The 20,962-nt window shown below is 46.8% G+C and overlaps 1 protein-coding gene across 3 annotated transcripts in view; it reads left to right on the forward strand.

The window, feature by feature from the left end:
* LOC121008201 (hydroxyacylglutathione hydrolase, mitochondrial) overlaps positions 1 to 20,962 on the forward strand; it is a 43,571-nt gene that overhangs the window by 6,133 nt on the left and 16,476 nt on the right. For all 3 annotated transcript variants that reach the window (XM_040440608.1, XM_040440611.1, XM_040440609.1), the window contains exons 2-9: positions 6,164 to 6,351; positions 7,001 to 7,065; positions 11,390 to 11,507; positions 11,744 to 11,852; positions 11,989 to 12,092; positions 12,211 to 12,312; positions 13,885 to 13,964; positions 15,826 to 15,910. In XM_040440608.1, coding sequence (XP_040296542.1) covers positions 6,164 to 6,351; positions 7,001 to 7,065; positions 11,390 to 11,507; positions 11,744 to 11,852; positions 11,989 to 12,092; positions 12,211 to 12,312; positions 13,885 to 13,964; positions 15,826 to 15,910 — 851 coding nt within the window. The remainder of the gene's footprint in view (positions 1 to 6,163; positions 6,352 to 7,000; positions 7,066 to 11,389; positions 11,508 to 11,743; positions 11,853 to 11,988; positions 12,093 to 12,210; positions 12,313 to 13,884; positions 13,965 to 15,825; positions 15,911 to 20,962) is intronic.

Genomic DNA, 20,962 nt, shown 5'->3' on the forward strand with positions numbered 1-20,962 from the left:
ACAATAGTTTAGTATCAGGATTGCGTTTATCAAGAAACATCAACATGTCGTCGGCGTACAGTGCGATTTTCTTCCTCTATATTCCCGTACCGAAGACCTGTGAGGATCTTGGCCATATTTGTTGGGGATGGATTTCCGGAGGTGGGGATTTCCCTATGTCTATCCAAATTATGATCTAACACCATATTAAAGTCTCCCATTATAAGCGCGGGAGTGTTTGGTGACGCCTCCAAAAATGTCAATACATGTACGGCGAGTACGGCGGGGGAACATATGTCGCTACTATTAGCACCGTCTCCGCTACTATTAGCACAGTCTCCTGGAATATTGTACATTTCAAGCAGACCTGTCTGCCATACTGATCTATATTGGAATCGGAGCAACTGAACTGAATCTGCTTGTGTATTAACACACTAACCCCCATGGCGTGACTGGAGTATACTCAGTGGTGTGCCTGGCCTATCCATGGACTCCTTGGTCAAGTGAGTCTCCGAAAGACAAAAAAATGGCCGGTTGAAATTGTGTCAGCGAGTCGAATATTGCATATCTTTGCGGCGTCACCAAGACCCCTTACATTCCACGCGATCACATTAACCCCCATAGTGGTATGCAGAGGGCTACTTTATCAGACCATCTGGTCCTAAAGAGATGAGTTTATTGGTTTTGGTGCGGTTCCCCTAAACTGATAAGTAAAACATTCCAACACAAACTCATACCCATAATAACACGGGGATTAAAGCAGTGAGGTGAAAACAATACCCAGCGACCGCGGGCAACGCGAGCCGATACTGCGATAAAACAATTGACCAATAAACCCGTAGATCCACAGTTCCATCTTCCAGCCGGTTCCTCTCCCAGACTATTCCAGCATCTCGATCAGACCTGTATCCCTGCAATAACCGTGTAATAAACATAGAATTGTATGCTTCCCTATAAGGTGTAAACCCCGGAGATACAGTGTGCAGTGTGTTCGGTGACGTCACCGGCTCTGAGGGGCGGGCTTTAGCTCTGCCCTAGCCGTTTTACTGGCTAGGGCAGAGCTAAATCCCGCCCATCAGTGCCGGTGACGTCACCGGGGTTCCTGTCAGCCCCATGGAGAGCCCCGGTACGTCACCGGATCTCCAAAAAATGCCTTTGCCCTGCGCAATTTAGCGCAGGGCAAAGGAGAGCATCGGAGCATGAACTGCTCCGATGCTCATGTCAGGGGGGCTGCCGGGGGGGAAATGGAGGGATGTCCGGGTTCAGCTATGAACCCGGGCAACCCCTTTAAGTAGAAGCGGTCTTGGAGGGCCACCCGGTGGAGGAGCTCTGAATGGCACCCTGTGAGCACGTTTTATAGCAAACATGGAGGATAAAGAATCTGATCCAAAAGCCAATTCTCTAGGAATAACACAGCATTTGTACCCTCAGTTTTCTCCGGTACACCTATGAGCCTCAGGTTGTTCTGTCTGAGTCTATTTTGTAGATCGTCCGCTTTAGCCAACAAATATGACACCTCTCGAGTGATTGTCCCCGGGATTTTGGGTATAGAGCTGAGGACATGGGCTGCTAGATGGCCGCTAGCACATCCACAATATCCAGTCCCCATAGCTCTGTGTGCTTTTATGGTGTAAAAAAAACGATTTGATACATATGCAAATTAACCTGAGATGAGTCCTTCCTGTCCCTGACTCATCTCACATACAGGACTCATCTCAGGGTAATTTGCATATGTATCAAATCGTTTTTTTTTACACCATAAAAGCACACAGAGCTATGGGGACTGGGTATTGCGGATGTGCTAGCGGCCCATGTCCTCGGCTCTATACACAAAATCCCAGTGACAGGTTCCCTTTAACTACCCTCAGTATCATAGGAGCACAGCTAAGCTGTTAGGGGAAATGTATGTGAACAAGCTTGCTGACTGTTTCCATTAACAACCAGGAAACTTCTGAAGTTGATGGCTTAGAAGCTTTCCTGATTAGCCAATGTAAACGCCGAAATAGATTTACAGTATAGAAATCAAACTGGTTGCACCAGTAAGACTGGTGTAGTGCGTGAATTCTGTAGTATGACTTGCTCCCTAAATTGTGGCTTCTCTCCCTCCCATCTGCCTGGTGCCTTTTAATTAGAGGATTTCATAGCTGGATCCTACATTACCCTGAATTTTTGAAGCCAAAAGCCCAGGAGAGGCCTGACTGTCAGTGTAGGTCCCGTCTGCTAGAAGCCGCCTTGTCGCTGGTAGATGGGCCTGATCTTCTACCTCTCATACAGTAAGTACAGCAGGGATGCAGTTTGCACTTTCATGTATTCCCCGTTCACCTGTGCCTTTGTGCATTAAGCAGTGGCTGCTACTTGTAGTCCTTGTTTGCTTGTGTATTGCAGCTATGGGAGCGTGCACTGCACCCCTTTATACATAGTTTGGAGGTGCTGGTCTCTCTTTTACATTGTGGCTGGGTCTGTATTATGGCCGTGAGACTTAGACCCTCCCACAGTCCTAATTCTGTGGAAACGTGGGACGTGTTTCGGATCGGCCAGCGTCCAGTCACTACATTTCTATATGGCGTAATCCAGAATTCATTTTGAGGACTATTTTCGAAAATGGTGCAGAGTTTTTTGGCTATGCACCGATGTTTGAGAAGCCCCTTTGGCGCTACTCTGAGATTTCTGAGGCTGAAACATTCTGAGTGTTCTCCTGTAGATGTCCAGGTATTAGGAAGCTACAACCCCTAGAGAATACCGGGGGTTAAGGCCGGGCGATTAATCGAAGTAAAAGAATTAAACCGCCCTTTTAGTTCCCAACAATATTTTTTATTTTTTTTAATCCTCCTACTGATTACAGTTTATTCTGGAGCTCTGTATCAGCGCAGCACGTGCAGGTCTGTTCAGTCTGCCTGGTGTGGGCTTCAGGGACTCGGCAGACCCGCACGTGCTGCACTTACACAGCGCTGCAGATCACTGACTGTCGCCGGGCTGCTCTGATAGCGGCCGCCATCTGGTGCCAGACACAGCGGACACTTCCAGGCAAGCAGCCGACCAGAGAAGACCTGGCCTGCGGGGACAGCCTGTGTGTAGGAGGCTTGTCACGTGATGTGGCGCCTATTATAGCAGTGGACATGGCCCCCTATGTGCTGTCCGGGAGGTTGTAGTTGGAGGGCTGTATTTGGTGTTTTTTAACCCCTCGCTCCAGTGTATATATATATATATATATATATATAGGACACCCCTCTGTACAGTGTACCCCCTGATATACTGTGTACACCCTATGTACAGGACACTCCTCTATACAGTGTGTATATATCTGACACTCTGTCTGTACAGTGCAGTCACTCTATACAATACATCCCCTCTATACTGTACATTCCCTCTATACTGTACATTCCCTATATACAGGACACCCCCTCTATACAATACATCCCCTCTATACTGTACATTCCCTATATACAGGACACCCCCTCTATACAGGACACCCCCTCTATACTGTACATTCCCTATATACAGGACACCCCCTCTATACAGGACACCCCCTCTATACTGTACATTCCCTATATACAGGACACCCCCTCTATACTGTACATTCCCTATATACAGGACACCCCTTCTATACAGGACACCCCCTCTATACAATGCACCCCCTCTATACTGTACATTCCCTATATACAGGACACCCCCTCTATACTGTACATTCCCTATATACAGGACACCCCTTCTATACAGGACACCCCCTCTATACTGTACATTCCCTATATACAGGACACCCCTTCTATACAGGACACCCCCTCTATACTGTACATTCCCTATATACAGGACACCCCCTCTATACTGTACATTCCCTATATACAGGACACCCCTGCATATTCAGTGCACATGTTTTGTTTTGTTTTATCTTTAGTTAAAGGGGTTGTCCTATGAAAAATATTAGAATTTTTTTTTATCTGAACACTTTTGTAATTACAAGTTCAGTATATCCATTTAGTATCGATATTCCATGAAATCTCTCTGTACAGCGCCACCTGCTGTTTGCCATTTTTCTAATTTCTCTGTCCACCTTGCTGAGGTGGTCGCACATGTGCAGTTCTATCCTTCAACTGCCACCCGTAGAAAGGACACACCCCATGAGAGTGAATGCTGCCTAGCTGAAATAAATTTAGCAGAGCCACTGGAGCAATAAATGGGGAGATTTACGTGCGGTACGGGGCTGGTTCTACCTTTGTTAGATGTTGTCATGTACTGATATCGTATTTTCATTTTTTACATTTATCATGGGATAACCCCCTTAATTTAGCAAGAAAAAAAATAATCGTGATTATAATCAAGATTTTATTTTCTTTTTTTGCTGAAATCACTCAGCCCTACTGTAATTTCCCAAAAGGTGGCCTTGTAGCTTATGACGTGGCTGGTGAGGGCCACGTCTGTGTCCTGCTGATAATGATATGCCCGCTGCTAAAGCTGAAAGAGCCAGATCTCTGAAAACTGTCTACACATAACCCGCTGTGTGAATGGAGCCTAAAAGAAAGAAGGGTGTCTTTATATGCCATTGACGATTGACTAATAGATTTTGGATGCCGGAGTCACGGATGTCCAATGTACAACTCTGTTCTTATTAGATGTTGCAAATAACAAACTCTGCTCTGCTACATTTCAGCATTTGTGTGTGTTTGGCTTTGCAAGCAGGGCAGGAGAGAGAAGCTGAGCTGTCATCATGACACGGCATTTTTGTGGACAAACAGCAAAACAACCTTTGTGCCGGTGCCATGCGCTGCCGAGAGGGGAGGTCCCCTTTAAATGACTTGACCCTTTAAATTGTAACTGGTTTTATGTAAGTAAAGTTTTGGTTGTCCAATGAAAAGTTCTGCAACTTTCTAATAGACTCTGCTCCAATTTTCCCCGTGTTTGCAAATTTTTTAATGTCACATTTTTGTGTCACGAGTGGCATTTCTGCGCCATCCTCGCCACTTTTCCGACCAGCGACCCCGGGTCATTTATTTTTATTTGTGCCTAATTTCGACGAGGCCCCCTCCGTACATTAGGCGCATCCTCCAGCAGCACAGGTGATTTCAAAGATTTCTCCTTTTGTGTTTCAGGTCATTATCATTTTAAGATCTCTGCTTGCTGTCAGTGAATGGGAGCATACGTATTTACATCCACAGCTGAAGGGGTTGTGTTACCCTTGTAACCAGTCCGGACCATCCTCTGTGGGTTAGGCAGTCACATTGTAACAGACTGTCAGCAAGGAGTCCATACAGAGGATTGCCTAGACTGGAAGCAATTGTAGCAAACTCTCTGCTGTGAGAAGTATTAGGTGCAATAAATGAGGATTTTCCTGTTTGTCGCAGTTTGCCAGTTGTCAGTCCCGTTGATCTCTCAGGGCCACCTAGAGACCCCTCGCCAGCTCTCTCAGCTCTGCTATGCATAGACATGTCTGATTCAGTCTCTGCTTGTAGAATGTGAGACAGGGTCCGGTATCTGTGACCGGTTGTAAGCTGGTCCATTAGGGACGTGTCAGACAGAGCAGAGCCGGACCCGTCCCCTCTCCTGACTTGTCTGTTTTAGTAACTACTTGCATTCCCCATGTAATAACAATTGTGAAGCATCTATTCTTAGAACTGTATGATGTGATAATGCTCTGTTATTCCCACTAGAAGTTATGAATGAATTGCCTATATTCTGCAATAACGGTCCAGCTGGGTATTACCAATTGGGGTGTGTGTCACTTATTGGATAGTGTCAAATTGTGCAACTAGTAACTCCCAGCTGCACCTTCATTGCAAACTGCTAGCAGGAATACTAGAGGAATTGCACAACGAGAACTAACATGGCCGACACCGACATACACCACATCTTTATGATGAGGCGGTCACAGCCGATGGGGCGCAGCGCTCTGCTTCTTCGTCTCTGGGATCAGTAGGGCTTTCATGACCTGGACCACTACTGATCAAATCCACCCTGAGACCTCTGGAATACACGAAGCTGTGTGCGTCCTGTATTGGTGGCCATCACTGACCCCTGTGTAAACCCTTTCATCAAAGAAAAGGAAAAAATTTGCTGACAGCGTGGGTGGAATCCGCCCCGTCACGGGCAGATCTCCACGAAAGGGTTACGTTCTGGATTATTCCGTTAATCTCCGGCTATCGCTCCTGCATTGGAATTGTCATCCGATTTCTTTCTCTTTCTCTCCTTCCAGGATTTGCCTATTTAGGGACCAGCTCCGTCAGCAAGCAGGTGGAGTCAGATTTCCGAAAGACCAAGCTGGTCGTTCAGCACAACATGAAGATTGAGCTGCTTCCTGCCCTGACGGACAACTACATGTACCTCCTGATCGACGAGGAGACCAAGGAGGCCGCCATTGTGGACCCCGTACAGCCGAAAAAGGTAGACCTTCTGTTGTATGTGAGGCTGGATAGGGTGGGTTCTCCTCTTAGACAGAGCAGAGCCTTTGTGACACCAAAAACACACCTGATCCATCGAAGGCGTGGACTCCATAAGACCTCCTGAAGGTGTCCTGTAGTATCCAGAACCAAGACGTTCATCAGATCCTTTAAGTCCTGTACGTTGCTCGGTGTGGCCTCCATCCAACATTTGGAGGCCAAATCACCTTCAAATTATCCTGCTGAAAGGGCATACTCTACCATGAATGGAGGCATTTGTCTGTACCATGTTCAGGTAGGTGGTACGTGTCACATGCAAATGATGCCAGGGCCTAAGGTTTGCCAGCAGAACGTTGCCTGGAGCATCACACTGCCTCCGAAGCCATGTCTTCTTCCCATAGTGCATCACGGGTTAAAATATGAAACCAAAAATCTGGATTAATATTCTCTTACTGTTGAGTGTGTGTACAGCTCCTGTGCAGATCTGCGTGTCTCCATGGTTACAGACTACAAACAAGTCCTATGTAGTCTGATCCTGCAGTCATGTGTCCCTGTGTGGAGTAGCCATGCAGTTCTCTGATCACCTTCTCAGTATAGATTTATACTTTGCTTAATATCTTAAAACTTAATATTGTTAATATCTTGGTTTATAGGTTGTTGAAGCGGTCAAGAAACATGGAGTGAAACTGACGTCCGTCCTCACCACACACCATCACTGGTAGAGTGCAATTCAATTTATTGTTTTGGTTGCGCAGTTGCAGGGGGTGCACAGGTAGCGGGTACGTCTGGGCCCCAGGGGGGCTTTAAACCCTTCTGTCTCATAGGAGGACACCAGTATTATAAATGGAACATGGTAGGCTGTGCATTGGGACCCAGGAGCTTCAAGTCACCCCTCCGCTTCACCACACTTACACAGACAGAGCAGGAGACGAGAGACATGGTATCGGGGGTGTAATTGCCATCCAGGATCTGCGGGAAGAAGGGGGACAACAATGTGAGGATATGCAGCGTGTATATATGGAGTAGTGTGGTCTACTGTGTGCAATGGAAATGCACATGGACCAGCTTGGATATACAGGCCTCAGTGCGATCATATGTGACCAGTGTGGATATGCAGGCGCCAGTGTGAATATCCAGGGTCCAGTGTGGATATATAAGCACCAGTGTGGATATATAAGCACCAGTGTGGATATATAGGGTCCAGTGTGGATATATAGGGTCCAGTGTGGATATATAGGGTCCAGTGTGGATATACAGGGTCCAGTGTGGATATACAGGGTCCAGTGTGGATATATACGCATCAGTGTGGATATATACGCACCAGTGTGGATATACAGGGTCCAGTGTGGATATACAGGGTCCAGTGTGGATATGCAGGGTCCAGTGTGGATATGCAGGGTCCAGTGTGGATATGCAGGGTCCAGTGTGGATATGCAGGGTCCAGTGTGGATATGCAGGGTCCAGTGTGGATATGCAGGGTCCAGTGTGGATATGCAGGGTCCAGTGTGGATATGCAGGGTCCAGTGGGGATATGCAGGGTCCAGTGTGGATATGCAGGCGCCAGTGTGGATATGCAGGCGCCAGTGTGGATATGCAGGCGCCAGTGTGGATATGCAGGCGCCAGTGTGGATATGCAGGCGCCAGTGTGGATATGCAGGCGCCAGTGTGGATATATAGACACCAGTTTGGGTATAGAGGGAGTAGTGAGTATATATAGACACCAGTGTGTGTATTTTGGAAGCAGTGTGTTTGTGTGTGTGTATGTATGTGTATATATATATATCAAGTCAATCACACTTCTGCGAAATCAAACTGTCCACTTAGGAAGCAACACTGAGTGACAATCAATTTCACATGCTGTTGTGCAAATGGGATAGACAACAGGTGGAAATTATAGGCAATTAGCAAGACACCCCCAATAAAGGAGTGGTTCTGCAGGTGGTGACCACAGACCACTTCTCAGTTCCTATGCTTCCTGGCTGATGTTTTGGTCACTTTTGAATGCTGGCGGTGCTTTCACTCTAGTGGTAGCATGAGACGGAGTCTACAACCCACACAAGTGGCTCAGGTAGTGCAGCTTATCCAGGATGGCACATCAATGCGAGCTGTGGCAAGAAGGTTTGCTGTGTCTGTCAGCGTAGTGTCCAGCGCATGGAGGTGCTACCAGGAGACAGGCCAGTACATCAGGAGACGTGGAGGAGGCCGTAGGAGGGCAACAACCCAGCAGCAGGACCGCTACCTCCGCCTTTGTGGAGGAACAGGAGGAGCACTGCCAGAGCCCTGCAAAATGACCTCCAGCAGGCCACAAATGTGCATGTGTCTGCTCAAACGGTCAGAAACAGACTCCATGAGGGTGATATGAGGGCCCGACGTCCACAGGTGGGGGTTGTGCTTACAGCCCAACACCGTGCAGGACGTTTGGCATTTGCCAGAGAACACCAAGATTGGCAAATTTGCCACTGGCGCCCTGTGCTCTTCACAGATGAAAGCAGGTTCACACTGAGCACATGTGACAGACATGACAGAGTCTTGAGATGTCGTGGAGAACGTTCTGCTGCCTGCAACATCCTCCAGCATGACCGGTTTGGCATTGGGTCAGTAATGGTGTGGGGTTGCATTTCTTTGGAGGGCCGCACAGCCCTCCATGTGCTCGCCAGAGGTAGCCTGACTGCCATTAGGTACCGAGATGAGATCCTCAGACCCCTTGTGAGACCATATGCTGGTGCGGTTGGCCCTGGGTTCCTCCTAATGCAAGACAATGCTAGACCTCATGTGGCTGGAGTGTGTCAGCAGTTCCTGCAAGACGAAGGCATTGATGCTATGGACTGGCCCGCCCGTTCCCCAGACCTGAATCCAATTGAGCACATCTGGGACATCATGTCTCGCTCTATCCACCAACGTCACGTTGCACCACAGACTGTCCAGCAGTTGGCAGATGCTTTAGTCCAGGTCTGGGAGGAGATCCCTCAGGAGACCGTCCGCCACCTCATCGTTCCCCAGACCTCCATGGGTTGAAAAATTTGATTTCCATTTTTAATTTTTGTGTGATTTTGTTGTCAGCACATCCAACTATGTAAAGAACAAAGTATTTTAGAAAAATATTTAATTAATTCAGATCTAGGATGTGTTATTTTTGTGTTCCCTTTATTTTTTTGAGCAGTGTGTATATGTATGTGTGTATGTATATATATATATATATATAGCACAACATAGATATACAAGGAGCAGTCAGTGTATTTGGGAACCAGTATGGGTATACAGGGAGTGCAGAATTATTAGGCAAGTTGTATTTTTGAGGATTAATTTTATTATTGAACAACAACCATGTTCTCAATGAACCCAAAAAACTCATTAATATCAAAGCTGAATATGTTTGGAAGTAGTTTTTAGTTTGTTTTTAGTTTTAGCTATTTTAGGGGGATATCTGTGTGTGCAGGTGACTATTACTGTGCATAATTATTAGGCAACTTAACAAAAAACAAATATATACCCATTTCAAATATTTATTTTTACCAGTGAAACCAATATAACATCTCAACATTCACAAATATACATTTCTGACATTCAAAAACAAAACAAAAACAAATCAGTGACCAATATAGCCACCTTTCTTTGCAAGGACACTCAAAAGCCTGCCATCCATGGATTCTGTCAGTGTTTTGATCTGTTCACCATCAACATTGCGTGCAGCAGCAACCACAGCCTCCCAGACACTGTTCAGAGAGGTGTACTGTTTTCCCTCCTTGTAAATCTCACATTTGATGATGGACCACAGGTTCTCAATGGGGTTCAGATCAGGTGAACAAGGAGGCCATGTCATTAGATTTTCTTCTTTTATACCCTTTCTTGCCAGCCACGCTGTGGAGTACTTGGACGCGTGTGATGGAGCATTGTCCTGCATGAAAATCATGTTTTTCTTGAAGAATGCAGACTTCTTCCTGTACCACTGCTTGAAGAAGGTGTCTTCCAGAAACTGGCAGTAGGACTGGGAGTTGAGCTTGACTCCATCCTCAACCCGAAAAGGTCCCACAAGCTCATCTTTGATGATACCAGCCCAAACCAGTACTCCACCTCCACCTTGCTGGCGTCTGAGTCGGACTGGAGCTCTCTGCCCTTTACCAATCCAGCCACGGGCCCATCCATCTGGCCCATCAAGACTCACTCTCATTTCATCAGTCCATAAAACCTTAGAAAAATCAGTCTTGAGATATTTCTTGGCCCAGTCTTGACGTTTCAGCTTGTGTGTCTTGTTCAGTGGTGGTCGTCTTTCAGCCTTTCTTACCTTGGCCATGTCTCTGAGTATTGCACACCTTGTGCTTTTGGGCACTCCAGTGATGTTGCAGCTCTGAAATATGGCCAAACTGGTGGCAAGTGGCATCTTGGCAGCTGCACGCTTGACTTTTCTCAGTTCATGGGCAGTTATTTTGCGCCTTGGTTTTTCCACACGCTTCTTGCGACCCTGTTGACTATTTTGAATGAAACGCTTGATTGTTCAATGATCACGCTTCAGAAGCTTTGCAATTTTAAGAGTGCTGCATCCCTCTGCAAGATATCTCACTATTTTTGACTTTTCTGAGCCTGTCAAGTCCTTCTTTTGACCCATTTTGCCAAAGGAAAGGAAGTTGCCTAATAATTATGCACACCTGATATAGGGTGTTGATGTCATTAGACCACAACCCTTCTCATTACAGAGATGCACATCACCTAATATGCTTAATTGGTAGTAGGCTTTCGAGCCTATACAGCTTGGAGTAAGACAACATGCATAAAGAGGATGATGTGGTCAAAATACTCATTTGCCTAATAATTCTGCACGCAGTGTAGATGGTCCGGATTGGATATATAGGCACCATTATGGGTATACAGGGTCCAGTGTGGATATAGAGGGAGCAGTGAGTATACATAGGGCACAATATAGATATACAGGGAGCAGTCAGTGTATTTGGGAACTAGTGTGGGTGCTTGGGGTCCAGCTAATATAAAATCATGGTGTTGTTCCTGCAGGTTACAATACACACTTGTCATGTTTTACTTTTCTGCAGGGACCATGCAGGAGGCAATGAGAAACTCGTCAAAATGGTTTCTGGGTTAAAAGTCTATGGAGGAGACAGCAGGGTGGGAGCATTAACCCAGAGGGTTTCCCATCTGACAACATTTCAGGTGAGTTCCTTCGAGCAGTGAACGGCTCCTCCATATTCCACTCAGTGCTTCCCTGACAGAATAGGTATTGTTGGAAGCAGACACCCCTTTAAGTCATGTTGTGTCTCTTCGCGCATTTCTCGCACAGTTGCAGCAAAGCGTGCGCTACAGCTGCCGTGTGAATACCTTTCATCTCTCTCTTCCATTTTGAGTGCTGTCACTTTAAATGAACTGTAGCTCTTTTTGCTTGGCGTTAGGTGGGGTCCCTTCACGTCAAGTGTCTTTTCACCCCCTGTCACACTTCTGGTCACATCTGCTACTACGTGACGAAGCCCAACAGCTCCGAGCCGCCGGCAGTGTTCACAGGTGAGCGTGCAGGGGGGGGGGGGCAGATATTTCATGAACGTGCCTTGGTCACATGACCACATCTTTGACTACTTGCTAGGTCTGATTTCTTTACCATAAAACTGCAGTTGTCACGTCTACATCACTTTTCTCGTAGGTGACACTCTCTTCGTGGCCGGCTGTGGCAAGTTCTTTGAAGGGACAGCAGAAGAAATGTACCAGGCCCTGATTGAGATATTGGGGCGGCTTCCTCCAGAGACGGTAATGGCTCACAGTAGTTTTATATTTTTGGATCTGGCTGAACGTTATTGTGCATTGAATATTATAATATTTTATATTATATTTAGATTTAATATTATATTCTACCTCCCTCCTGTAGAGAGTCTACTGTGGACACGAATACACAATCAACAACCTTAAGTTTGCCCGCCATGTGGAGCCCAACAATGAGGCCATCAAACAGAAGCTAGCCTGGGCTAAGGTGAGGAGGACGGAAATGTCTGGATTTTCATCTTAATTACTACTGCCTGCAGCGACACTGCAGTACTGTGTTCTGCGCATGTGTACTGAGCTTAAAGGGGTTGCTGGGTTCAGAGCTGAACCCGGACATACCCAGAGTTTCACCCAGGCAGCCCCTGGGTGATGCTCCGATGCTCTCCTTTGCCCTGCGCTGAATCGCGCAGTGCAAAGGCATTTTCAGGAGTTCCAGTGACGAACTGGCCTCTCCTTAGGACTGCCAGGCAGAGGCTTCTGCCCAGCAGTGTATTCGGTGACGTCGCCGGCACTAATGGGCAGGCTTTAGGGCTGCCCTAGCCTGTAAAACGGCTAGGGCAGCGCTAAAGCTGGCCCATCAAAGCTTCCACCCGGCAGTGTGTTATTGTAAATAAAAAAAGCCCTTGGCCTGCGCGATCCTGCGAAGGGCAAGGGAGCGCATCAGAGCATGACATGCTTCGATGCTAACATCAGGGGCGCTGCTTTGGTGAAAATATAGGTATGTCCAGGTTCAGATCTTAACCGGGACAACCCCTTTTAAAGTATACTGATGACTAGTGTTGAGCGAACTTGTGGTTTAAGTTCGGCGTCTAAAGTTCGGGTTATCGAAGAATCCCGTTATGGATTCCAAATTCCGTTATGATCCGTGGTAGCGGAATCCATAACGCGATTCTTCGATAACCCCTAACTTTGGACGCAGAACTTAAAACACAAGTTCGCTCAACACTACGTACTGATGACCTATCCTTAGGATAGGTCATCAATCTCACATTGGCAGGGGCCTCACACCCAGGATGCCCGCCGATCACATCCTTGCAGCTCACCAATCACAGCGCTGTCCATTGTGTTTTGGCTGTGTTTGGTATTGCAGCTCAGCCCCATTCACTAGAATAAGACTGGGCTGCGCCTATGCCATGTGACCGATGATGTCACATGACCTAAGAAGAGGCTGCGACGCTCACATGAGCACCGCGGCCTCTTCAAACAGTTGATCTGCAGGGGTGCTGGTAGTTGATGACCTATCCTGAACATAGGCCATCAGTATCAAAGTCTCGGACAACCCCTTTAAAAGGGTTAAAAGCATTATAAAACCAAATAGAAATAAAGGGGAGATAAATGCCAACCCATACCGACACCATCACAGCCCCGTTATAGGGAATCTGGTATAATTACTTAAAGTTTGATGTTGACCGCGATGCTAGGCAGGCTCGTCCCCATCGCGGCCTGCTTTTGGCTGCTCCCCATCACTGGATGTTTTGGGAGATGCAGCGGCGGCTGTGCGGAGATCAGGAACTACGCGGGTGCTTGGGACAGACTGGTTGCTACAGGCACGGTGCCCGACAACCCCCATATAAAAGACACTGGTTGTCAGGCAGTGTGTCCGTAGCAACCAGGCTGTCCGACGTGTCTGAACTGAAAGATTTATTGACGCTGAACTACCAGCAGCAGAACAGGAAAGAAGCAGCAGAAGCAGTACTGGTGGTGGTGGTAGTAGTAATAATAGAAGTAGTCCATTCATTTTTCCGGTCTTCAAGAACCTACCCTTTGTCTTACCTTTCAGGAAACGTACAATAACGGAGAACCCACCATCCCCTCCACGCTGGCTGAAGAGTTTACATTTAACCCTTTCATGAGAGTCAGGTAGGTGAACAGCCCCCTGACTTAACAGAACACTCCAGGTAGAAATGGTCCACTTCGTTATGCCCGATGCAGAGACTGAGGGGCGGAGCCTGACACCATCCTGTGTGCTGCTCCGTGCGCTGGGGCCCAGCAGACACCTATCCTGGCTCACTGCTCCCTCAGTTTTGTCTTTTATTGTTTTTATTGTCAGTGACAATTATTTCATAAAGAATATTTCTATTTTTTTGCAATATATATTGTGGTCTCTATGAGCTTTAAATCCCCTGCCTAGACGGCATGATACAATTCTGTCTATACCTGCAGCCACCACTAGAGGGAGATCACTGCATACAGAGTATACATTGAACTCAATGGGGGGAATTTATCATGAGGTGAATATTTGAGTCTGTTGGAATACTTTGACACATTTATCAAATGTCACAAGTTGTTTGATAAATTTTGTCTTATCCTTAAACCTGACACATTTGTCTAGAAAAGTTACTCCAGTTTTCCCACTCCACCCTCCTCTTTGAGTGAGATTGTGACTTTTTAAAAAAGTTTCACTGATAAATCTGGAATCAAACGTATTAACACAGCTAACCAAACCCACTTCCCCACCCATATTTCAAAATTGGAGTGAGTGGTGTAAAAATGCAAAAAGTCTCAACATTTTTGCTTAAGTGAGCTCAAAAGGGGCAAACACCGCATTTTGAGAAGTCAGGAGTAAAGGTGCGATAAATCAGGGCCAATTGGTGTAAGCCTGTAAGCTCCCTCTAGTGGTGGCAGCAGGCAGACAGAATTTTACCTTGTAACTGTCTACGCAGGGGATTTGGACCACTGTATCAGAAAAACTGAGCTATGAGCGCTTCAGATATATACAAAGAAAGTCATCAGCACAGAATCTTGGATCTGAAAATGAAATGGGGTTAAAAGGTGGAGATTCACTGTAAGGGTTGGTCAAATGCACTGCATCATTGGATGCCGATGGGTTCTTTTCACACTTGGATTTTTGTGTCCTTTGGCGCATCTAGTAAACGGACCCACAAACTGGCAAAGTGGCATCTGTCCCCATGTTAAAAATAAAATAAAAACTACTGCACGGTATACATTTTGTACTTGACGCATGGAATAATGCGGTCTGATCTGTTATTCAATGAGGCTAAAAAACTAAAATCCAAGAGGATACAGCCAAGGCCAAAAGAACACTTTTCAATGTAATGGGGGCCTATGGGTCCGTTTTATGGATGCGGCGACAAGGTGTTAAAGGAGTTAGCAACGCTGCATCCTATGGCAGCCCTCCAGTTCTTGGGCAGCAGGCAGGGCCGCATATAATGGACATTTCTGTATAACCTTGACCATAGCTAGGCTACTCAGGCTAGTTTCATATTAGCGGTAAATTCTCCCGGCAGGCTGTTCTAGCAGAGTAACAGCCTGCTGGAAGACATCATATGCTATCTGACCTCGCCGGTACCATTATAGTAGGACTCGGCAGGGAATCCAGCCTGTTTCCGACATCGGTGCCGGGATTCATCCGGACAAAAACCGGCTGCTCGCACTAGTGCTGGATACAGGCTGGATCCCTGCTGAGTCCCATTATTGTCAATGGGGCTTGGCGGTTCTCTGGTTTTTTTTCCGACTGTGCCGGATACAATGTCTTCCGACAAGGCTGTTCCTATGCCGGAAAAGCCTGCCGGACGAATTTACCACTAGGGTGAAACTAGCCTTAGGTGTTGGTCTCAGACAATCATGGCGTCCAGCATGTATGGGCCCCAGAATTTCCCAGTGCAGAGATGGTGGACTTGCTGTGGGGCCCTACAATAAGATACTGTAGATTTTCCTATATGCTCTTCTCCTGATTGGATTTGCTGTTTCCCCCCCACAGGGAGAAGTCAGTGCAGCAGCACGCAGGGGAAGACGACCCAATCTCCACCATGGGCGCAATCCGCAAAGAGAAAGACAATTTTAAGGTGCCAAAAGACTGAATCCAGCGCTGCGCCCCCAAATTCTGCTTCCAGATCATATTTTCCTTTTGATTATCCCGGGAGGGAGATCCAATCAGCTTGTCTTGTCCAGCCGTCTCCACTTTATTTTATTTTTTGCTTTCTCCCAAGACAAACTCTCCGAGTGCAAGGAGTTCTGCGGATGTGCAAAAGGACGCTGCGTGAGCGTGCAAAAAAAATCCGGTCAGCAAGCGTGGCTGGTGTGTCACATCTGGTGCAAGCTTTGCTTTTTCTTTTTCTGCCTTCTCCGGCGGGCTTCAGGAAATAAGACTCTGCACACTCTGGCGTCAAGACGGACACCAGGACTGGACCCTGAATGCGACCCCAGCGACTTACAAGGGTCCATCCAGGTTTCGTCACTTTGACGCGTGCTAACGTTGCTTTTTTTTGCCACCAGTCTTATCGCCAGTGTGAACAAAGTCTAAAGATGGGGGGGGGAAAGTGGTGCAAGGAGTTTTTTTATTTAGCTGCTAATATATATGATCGCTGTGTACATACGGGCAGATATTCAGACGTTGTGTTTGGGTTTTTAGACACTACAGAGTGAGTGAAAATTCAGGAATAGATGGCATCGTCCCTATCGGCCACCCCAATGACACTAAGCTAGAATTCACTTTAGTGGGAGACATTCTGCAGTTACCAGCTTTGTCCAACAGTGGATGGAGCTGTTTAGTTATGGCACCAGAGCTACAAGGGAACAGCGTGGGTGCGGGGTGTCAGACCCCCACTGATCTTATATTGATGGCCTTTCCTGAGTATAGGCAATCAATATCCGGTCCTGGACAACCCAGGGTGCACTTAGGCTACTTTCACACTTGCATTTACATTTTCCAGTATGGAGATCCGGCAGAGGATCTCAATACCGGAGAAAAAACGCTTCCGTTTTGTCACCCATTCATTGTCAATGGGGACATAACGTAACAGAACGGAGTGCTCCAAAATGCATTCCGTTACGTTTAGTTGCGTTCCCATACCGGAGAGCAAGCCACCACATGCTGCGGTTTTCTTTCCGTCCTGGGATGCGGAGCAAAACGGATTCGGCATGACCCACAATGCAAGTCAATGGGGACAGATTGGTTTTCTCTGACACACTAGAAAACGGATCCGTCCCCCATTGACTTTCAGTGGAGTTCATGACTGATCCGTCTTGGCAATGTTAGAGATAATACAACCGGATTGGTTCATAACGGATGGAGGCGGTTATATTATCAGTAACGGAAGCGTCTTTGCTGAGCCCTGCCGGATCCAGGCAAAAACGCTAGTGTGAAATTAGCCTAACACTGGTACTCCAGTAATCTGTGGGGAACTCCGGCCGGCAGGTGTTCAGCTCTGCTGCAGCGCCACCACAGGGGAAATAAAGTATTACTGTTGAAATCAACAAGCTGACTGTGTAATGCAGACAGGTTGGGCCTCATGAGCAATTCTTTGTAGTCGCTCTAATTCCTGAGGGTCATGAAAACGAAACCACCTTTTCTTAAGGCCCCTTTCACACGGGCGAGTTTTCCACGTGGGTGCAATGCGTGAGGTGAACGCATTGCACCCGCACTGAATCCGGACCCATTCATTTCTATGGGGCTGTGTACATGAGCGGTGATTTTCACGCATCACTTGTGCGTTACGTAAAAATTGCAGCATGCTCTATATTGTGCGTTTTTCACGCAACGCAGGCCCCATAGAAGTGAATGGGGCTGCGTGAAAATCGCAAGCAAGTGCGGATGCGGTGCGATTTTCACGCATGGTTGCTAGGTGACGATCGGGATGGGGACCCGATCTTTATTATTTTCCCTTATAACATGGTTATAAGGGAAAATAATAGCATTCTGAATACAGAATGCTTAGTAAATTAGGGATGGAGGGGTTGAAAAATAAAAATATTAAACTCACTTCATCCACTTGTTCGCGCAGCCCGGCTCGTCTTCTGTCTTCTTCTTTGATGACCTGGGAAGAAAAGGACCTTTGGTGACATCACTGCAATCATCACTTGGTCCATCACCATGGTGATGGACCAAGTGATGAGCGCAGTGACATCACCAAAGGTCCTTTTCCTCCCAGGTCATCAAAGAAGAAGACAGAAGACGAGCCGGGCTGCGCGAACAAGTGGATGAGGTGAGTTTAATATTTTAATTTTTATTTTTCAACCCCTCCATCCCTAATTTACTAAGCATTCTGTATTCAGAATGCTATTATTTTCCCTTATAACCATGTTATAAGGGAAAATAATAAAATCTACACAACACCTAACCCAAACCCGAACTTCTGTGAAGAAGTCCGGGTACCAAACATGCCGATTTTTCTCACACGCATTAAAACGCTTTGTACTCGCTCAGAAAAATCTTGCATTTTCCCGCAACGCACCCGCATCCTATCCCGCCCTCACCCGCGGCGCCCCTGTGAAACAGGCCTAAGGGGTTCCCTAATTTAAAAAGACCATTTTATATACCCTATTATGGAATACCACGGTGTGCACTCCGATCTGCTATTTTCGGCACTCCCATAACAATGAATGGAGGGTGGCCACGCGGTGTGCCACTTTGTGGGCTCCGTTCTAAGGATAGGTGCAGACCCGTACCTATCAGACATTGGGGGCATATCCTAGCGATGTCCAAGATGGCAATGCCCCTTTAAATGGGAGGGGTCCTCTGTTCATGATCATGATCTACATGCCAAACTCGGGAAAGCAACCCGTTATCAAGAGCGTCCTTTGCTCTGGAGGACCCGTCCAGTCCACAGCATTACACAAACAACCCCATTACATTAATTGTGTAATACTCAGTTTCCCCTTTGGAGGCACTGCAGGGAAAATGAGCACTTACTACCAGGCTTCTTAGCAGATCACATCAGATTGCTAGGGATCCCAGCAGGAGGACACTTGGCAGTCACTTTATTCTCAAGAGACCCTTCTAACAAGTAGGGATTGTCCAAAGCGTAGAACCCCTTTAATTTAGAATTCCATAATAACACATTAGAATATGGGTTTTCTAAACTGGGCTCCTCTAGTTCTAGTGTCTATCGTACAGATAAGGGTGGAGGTTCCTGAATTTTGGCTCACCCTCATTTTTTATTACGTGTACTCACCAGCAGCGGCCCACAGCAGGGCTTTTGTGTGTGATTTTTGTTTTTCTTTACTTGAATATACAGTAGCCCTAGGGAGGGGGCTACGAACTAGGCCCCCCCTCTTCACCAAGCTTGGATAATCACTATCAGTCTCCTCTGCATTTTTTTTTTTTCCACTCCGTTACGTGTGCGCTTCCGAAATGCAGAATGTGTCACTAAAGTTCCCTAATTGTTGCAATAATGACTTATGTATATAACATTATAAAGACAAAAAATATATATATTTATCACTGCTAACGTGCCAGACTACACCGACGAGTCATTCAGGGAAACGCGGCGCTGCAAGCCAAAATGTCTCAGTTTCAAAGATTAGTAGGTGACTATTACAGAAACAGATATTAGGGGTATGTAGACTTTTGCAACCATTTTTATTGCTCCAGTACTTATAAAATAATAAATGACTTGTAAATCGTTTTGATTTTAAAACAACTTTGGGGGTCATTTATGATTAGATATATGCCACTTTTTGCCGTATATCTGTCGCAGATTGTCGCAAAGGGGATTTGCGGACGAATCTGCGACTTCTTCACCTTCCACGCCGCGTATGTCGGTTCTAAAAAAGGGGCCCGTCTAATTTTATCATTTCCTACTGCAGTTTTTGGCATAGAAAACTATCTTTCTCTTCTACTGTCTATAGAGAGAGTGGCAGGACACATAGTTGCAAGTTTAGACTACACGGGGCTTGTTTGTAGTCTGTTACCTTGGAGACCCATAGGTCTACATAGGAGCTGTAGACCCAAAACAGTAAGAGATTTTAAATCAAAGCGGTATAGTTTTTCATTCTAGAGTCAGGACTGGTGCAATAATATTGCTGCAAACTGAACTATCTATCATACCATCAGGAGTGTAGCTTGAATCTCCTCCCAGGCCCTAGTGCAGAAAGTGAGCGGCTGCACAGAGCTTCTCCGACGATCGCAGCTGATCGGAAGGTGTTAGAGGAGCAGAACCGGCAAGGCTTATTTCTTAAAAGGGGTTGTCATGTTAAGACTACCCCTTTCATTTTTTGGGTTGTCTCCTTGTTTTAGTTGGAAGACCCCTTTAAGGGCGAGCGTTGGAGCCTTGGATGTGGGTGCATTAAGGCATTTGCCGCTGTGTGTAATGATCCAGCATAATAAGAGTTCTTCTGTGGTCGGAGCTCATTGTGGTTGTGTGTAATAACATTGTGAATGTCCGTTCTGCAATAAATCGCACATCACAGTGACACGTTGTGTGCCGCCCGTTACTTCCACACAGTGTATGGCTGCGGAGCCTCACATCAGGATATCGCCTCCCGAGGAGCTGCATGATCGGTGGGATACCTAGGCCTCTTTCACACGAGCGTGATGTATTGACTCCGGGTGCGTTCAGTGAAACTCGCACCATTTTGCAAGCAAGTTCAGTCAGTTTTGTCTGCGATTGCGTTTTGATGCATTTTTCAGGCGCGTGATAAAAAATTGAAGGTTTACAAACAACATCTCTTAGCAACCATCAGTGAAAAACGCATAGCACCCGCAGGGCTCCAGATGGCGATCAAAACGGTCGCCAATGCGCCTTAAAATTTGCAGATGGCGACAAGACTTTTTAGTCTTGTCGCCATTTGCGACTGTACCGCCGTGCTCCTGCGCAGCCTAAGTTCTCTTCACTAGCACACGGCACAGTGGAGAAGGAAGGAGTCCCTCCCTCTCCACTGTGACGCTGCCGCCACTACCACCAATGGGGAGATAGCAGGGAGGAGGAGGGGAGGAGCTGTCGCCACTGCGCCGCCAATGAATGTAATGTAAAACATAAGTGTCTGCAGCGGTATCACAGACCCGGCACCCGGCCTCAATAACAGGGCATGCGATCCGCGGCCATTAACCCCTCAGGTGCCCCAGATCGCATGCCCTGTTATTGAGGCCGGGTGCTGGGTCTGTGATACCGCTGCAG

The sequence above is a fragment of the Bufo bufo genome, chromosome 7 (assembly GCF_905171765.1).
Source record: "Bufo bufo chromosome 7, aBufBuf1.1, whole genome shotgun sequence".
NCBI classification, from domain to species: domain Eukaryota; kingdom Metazoa; phylum Chordata; class Amphibia; order Anura; family Bufonidae; genus Bufo; species Bufo bufo.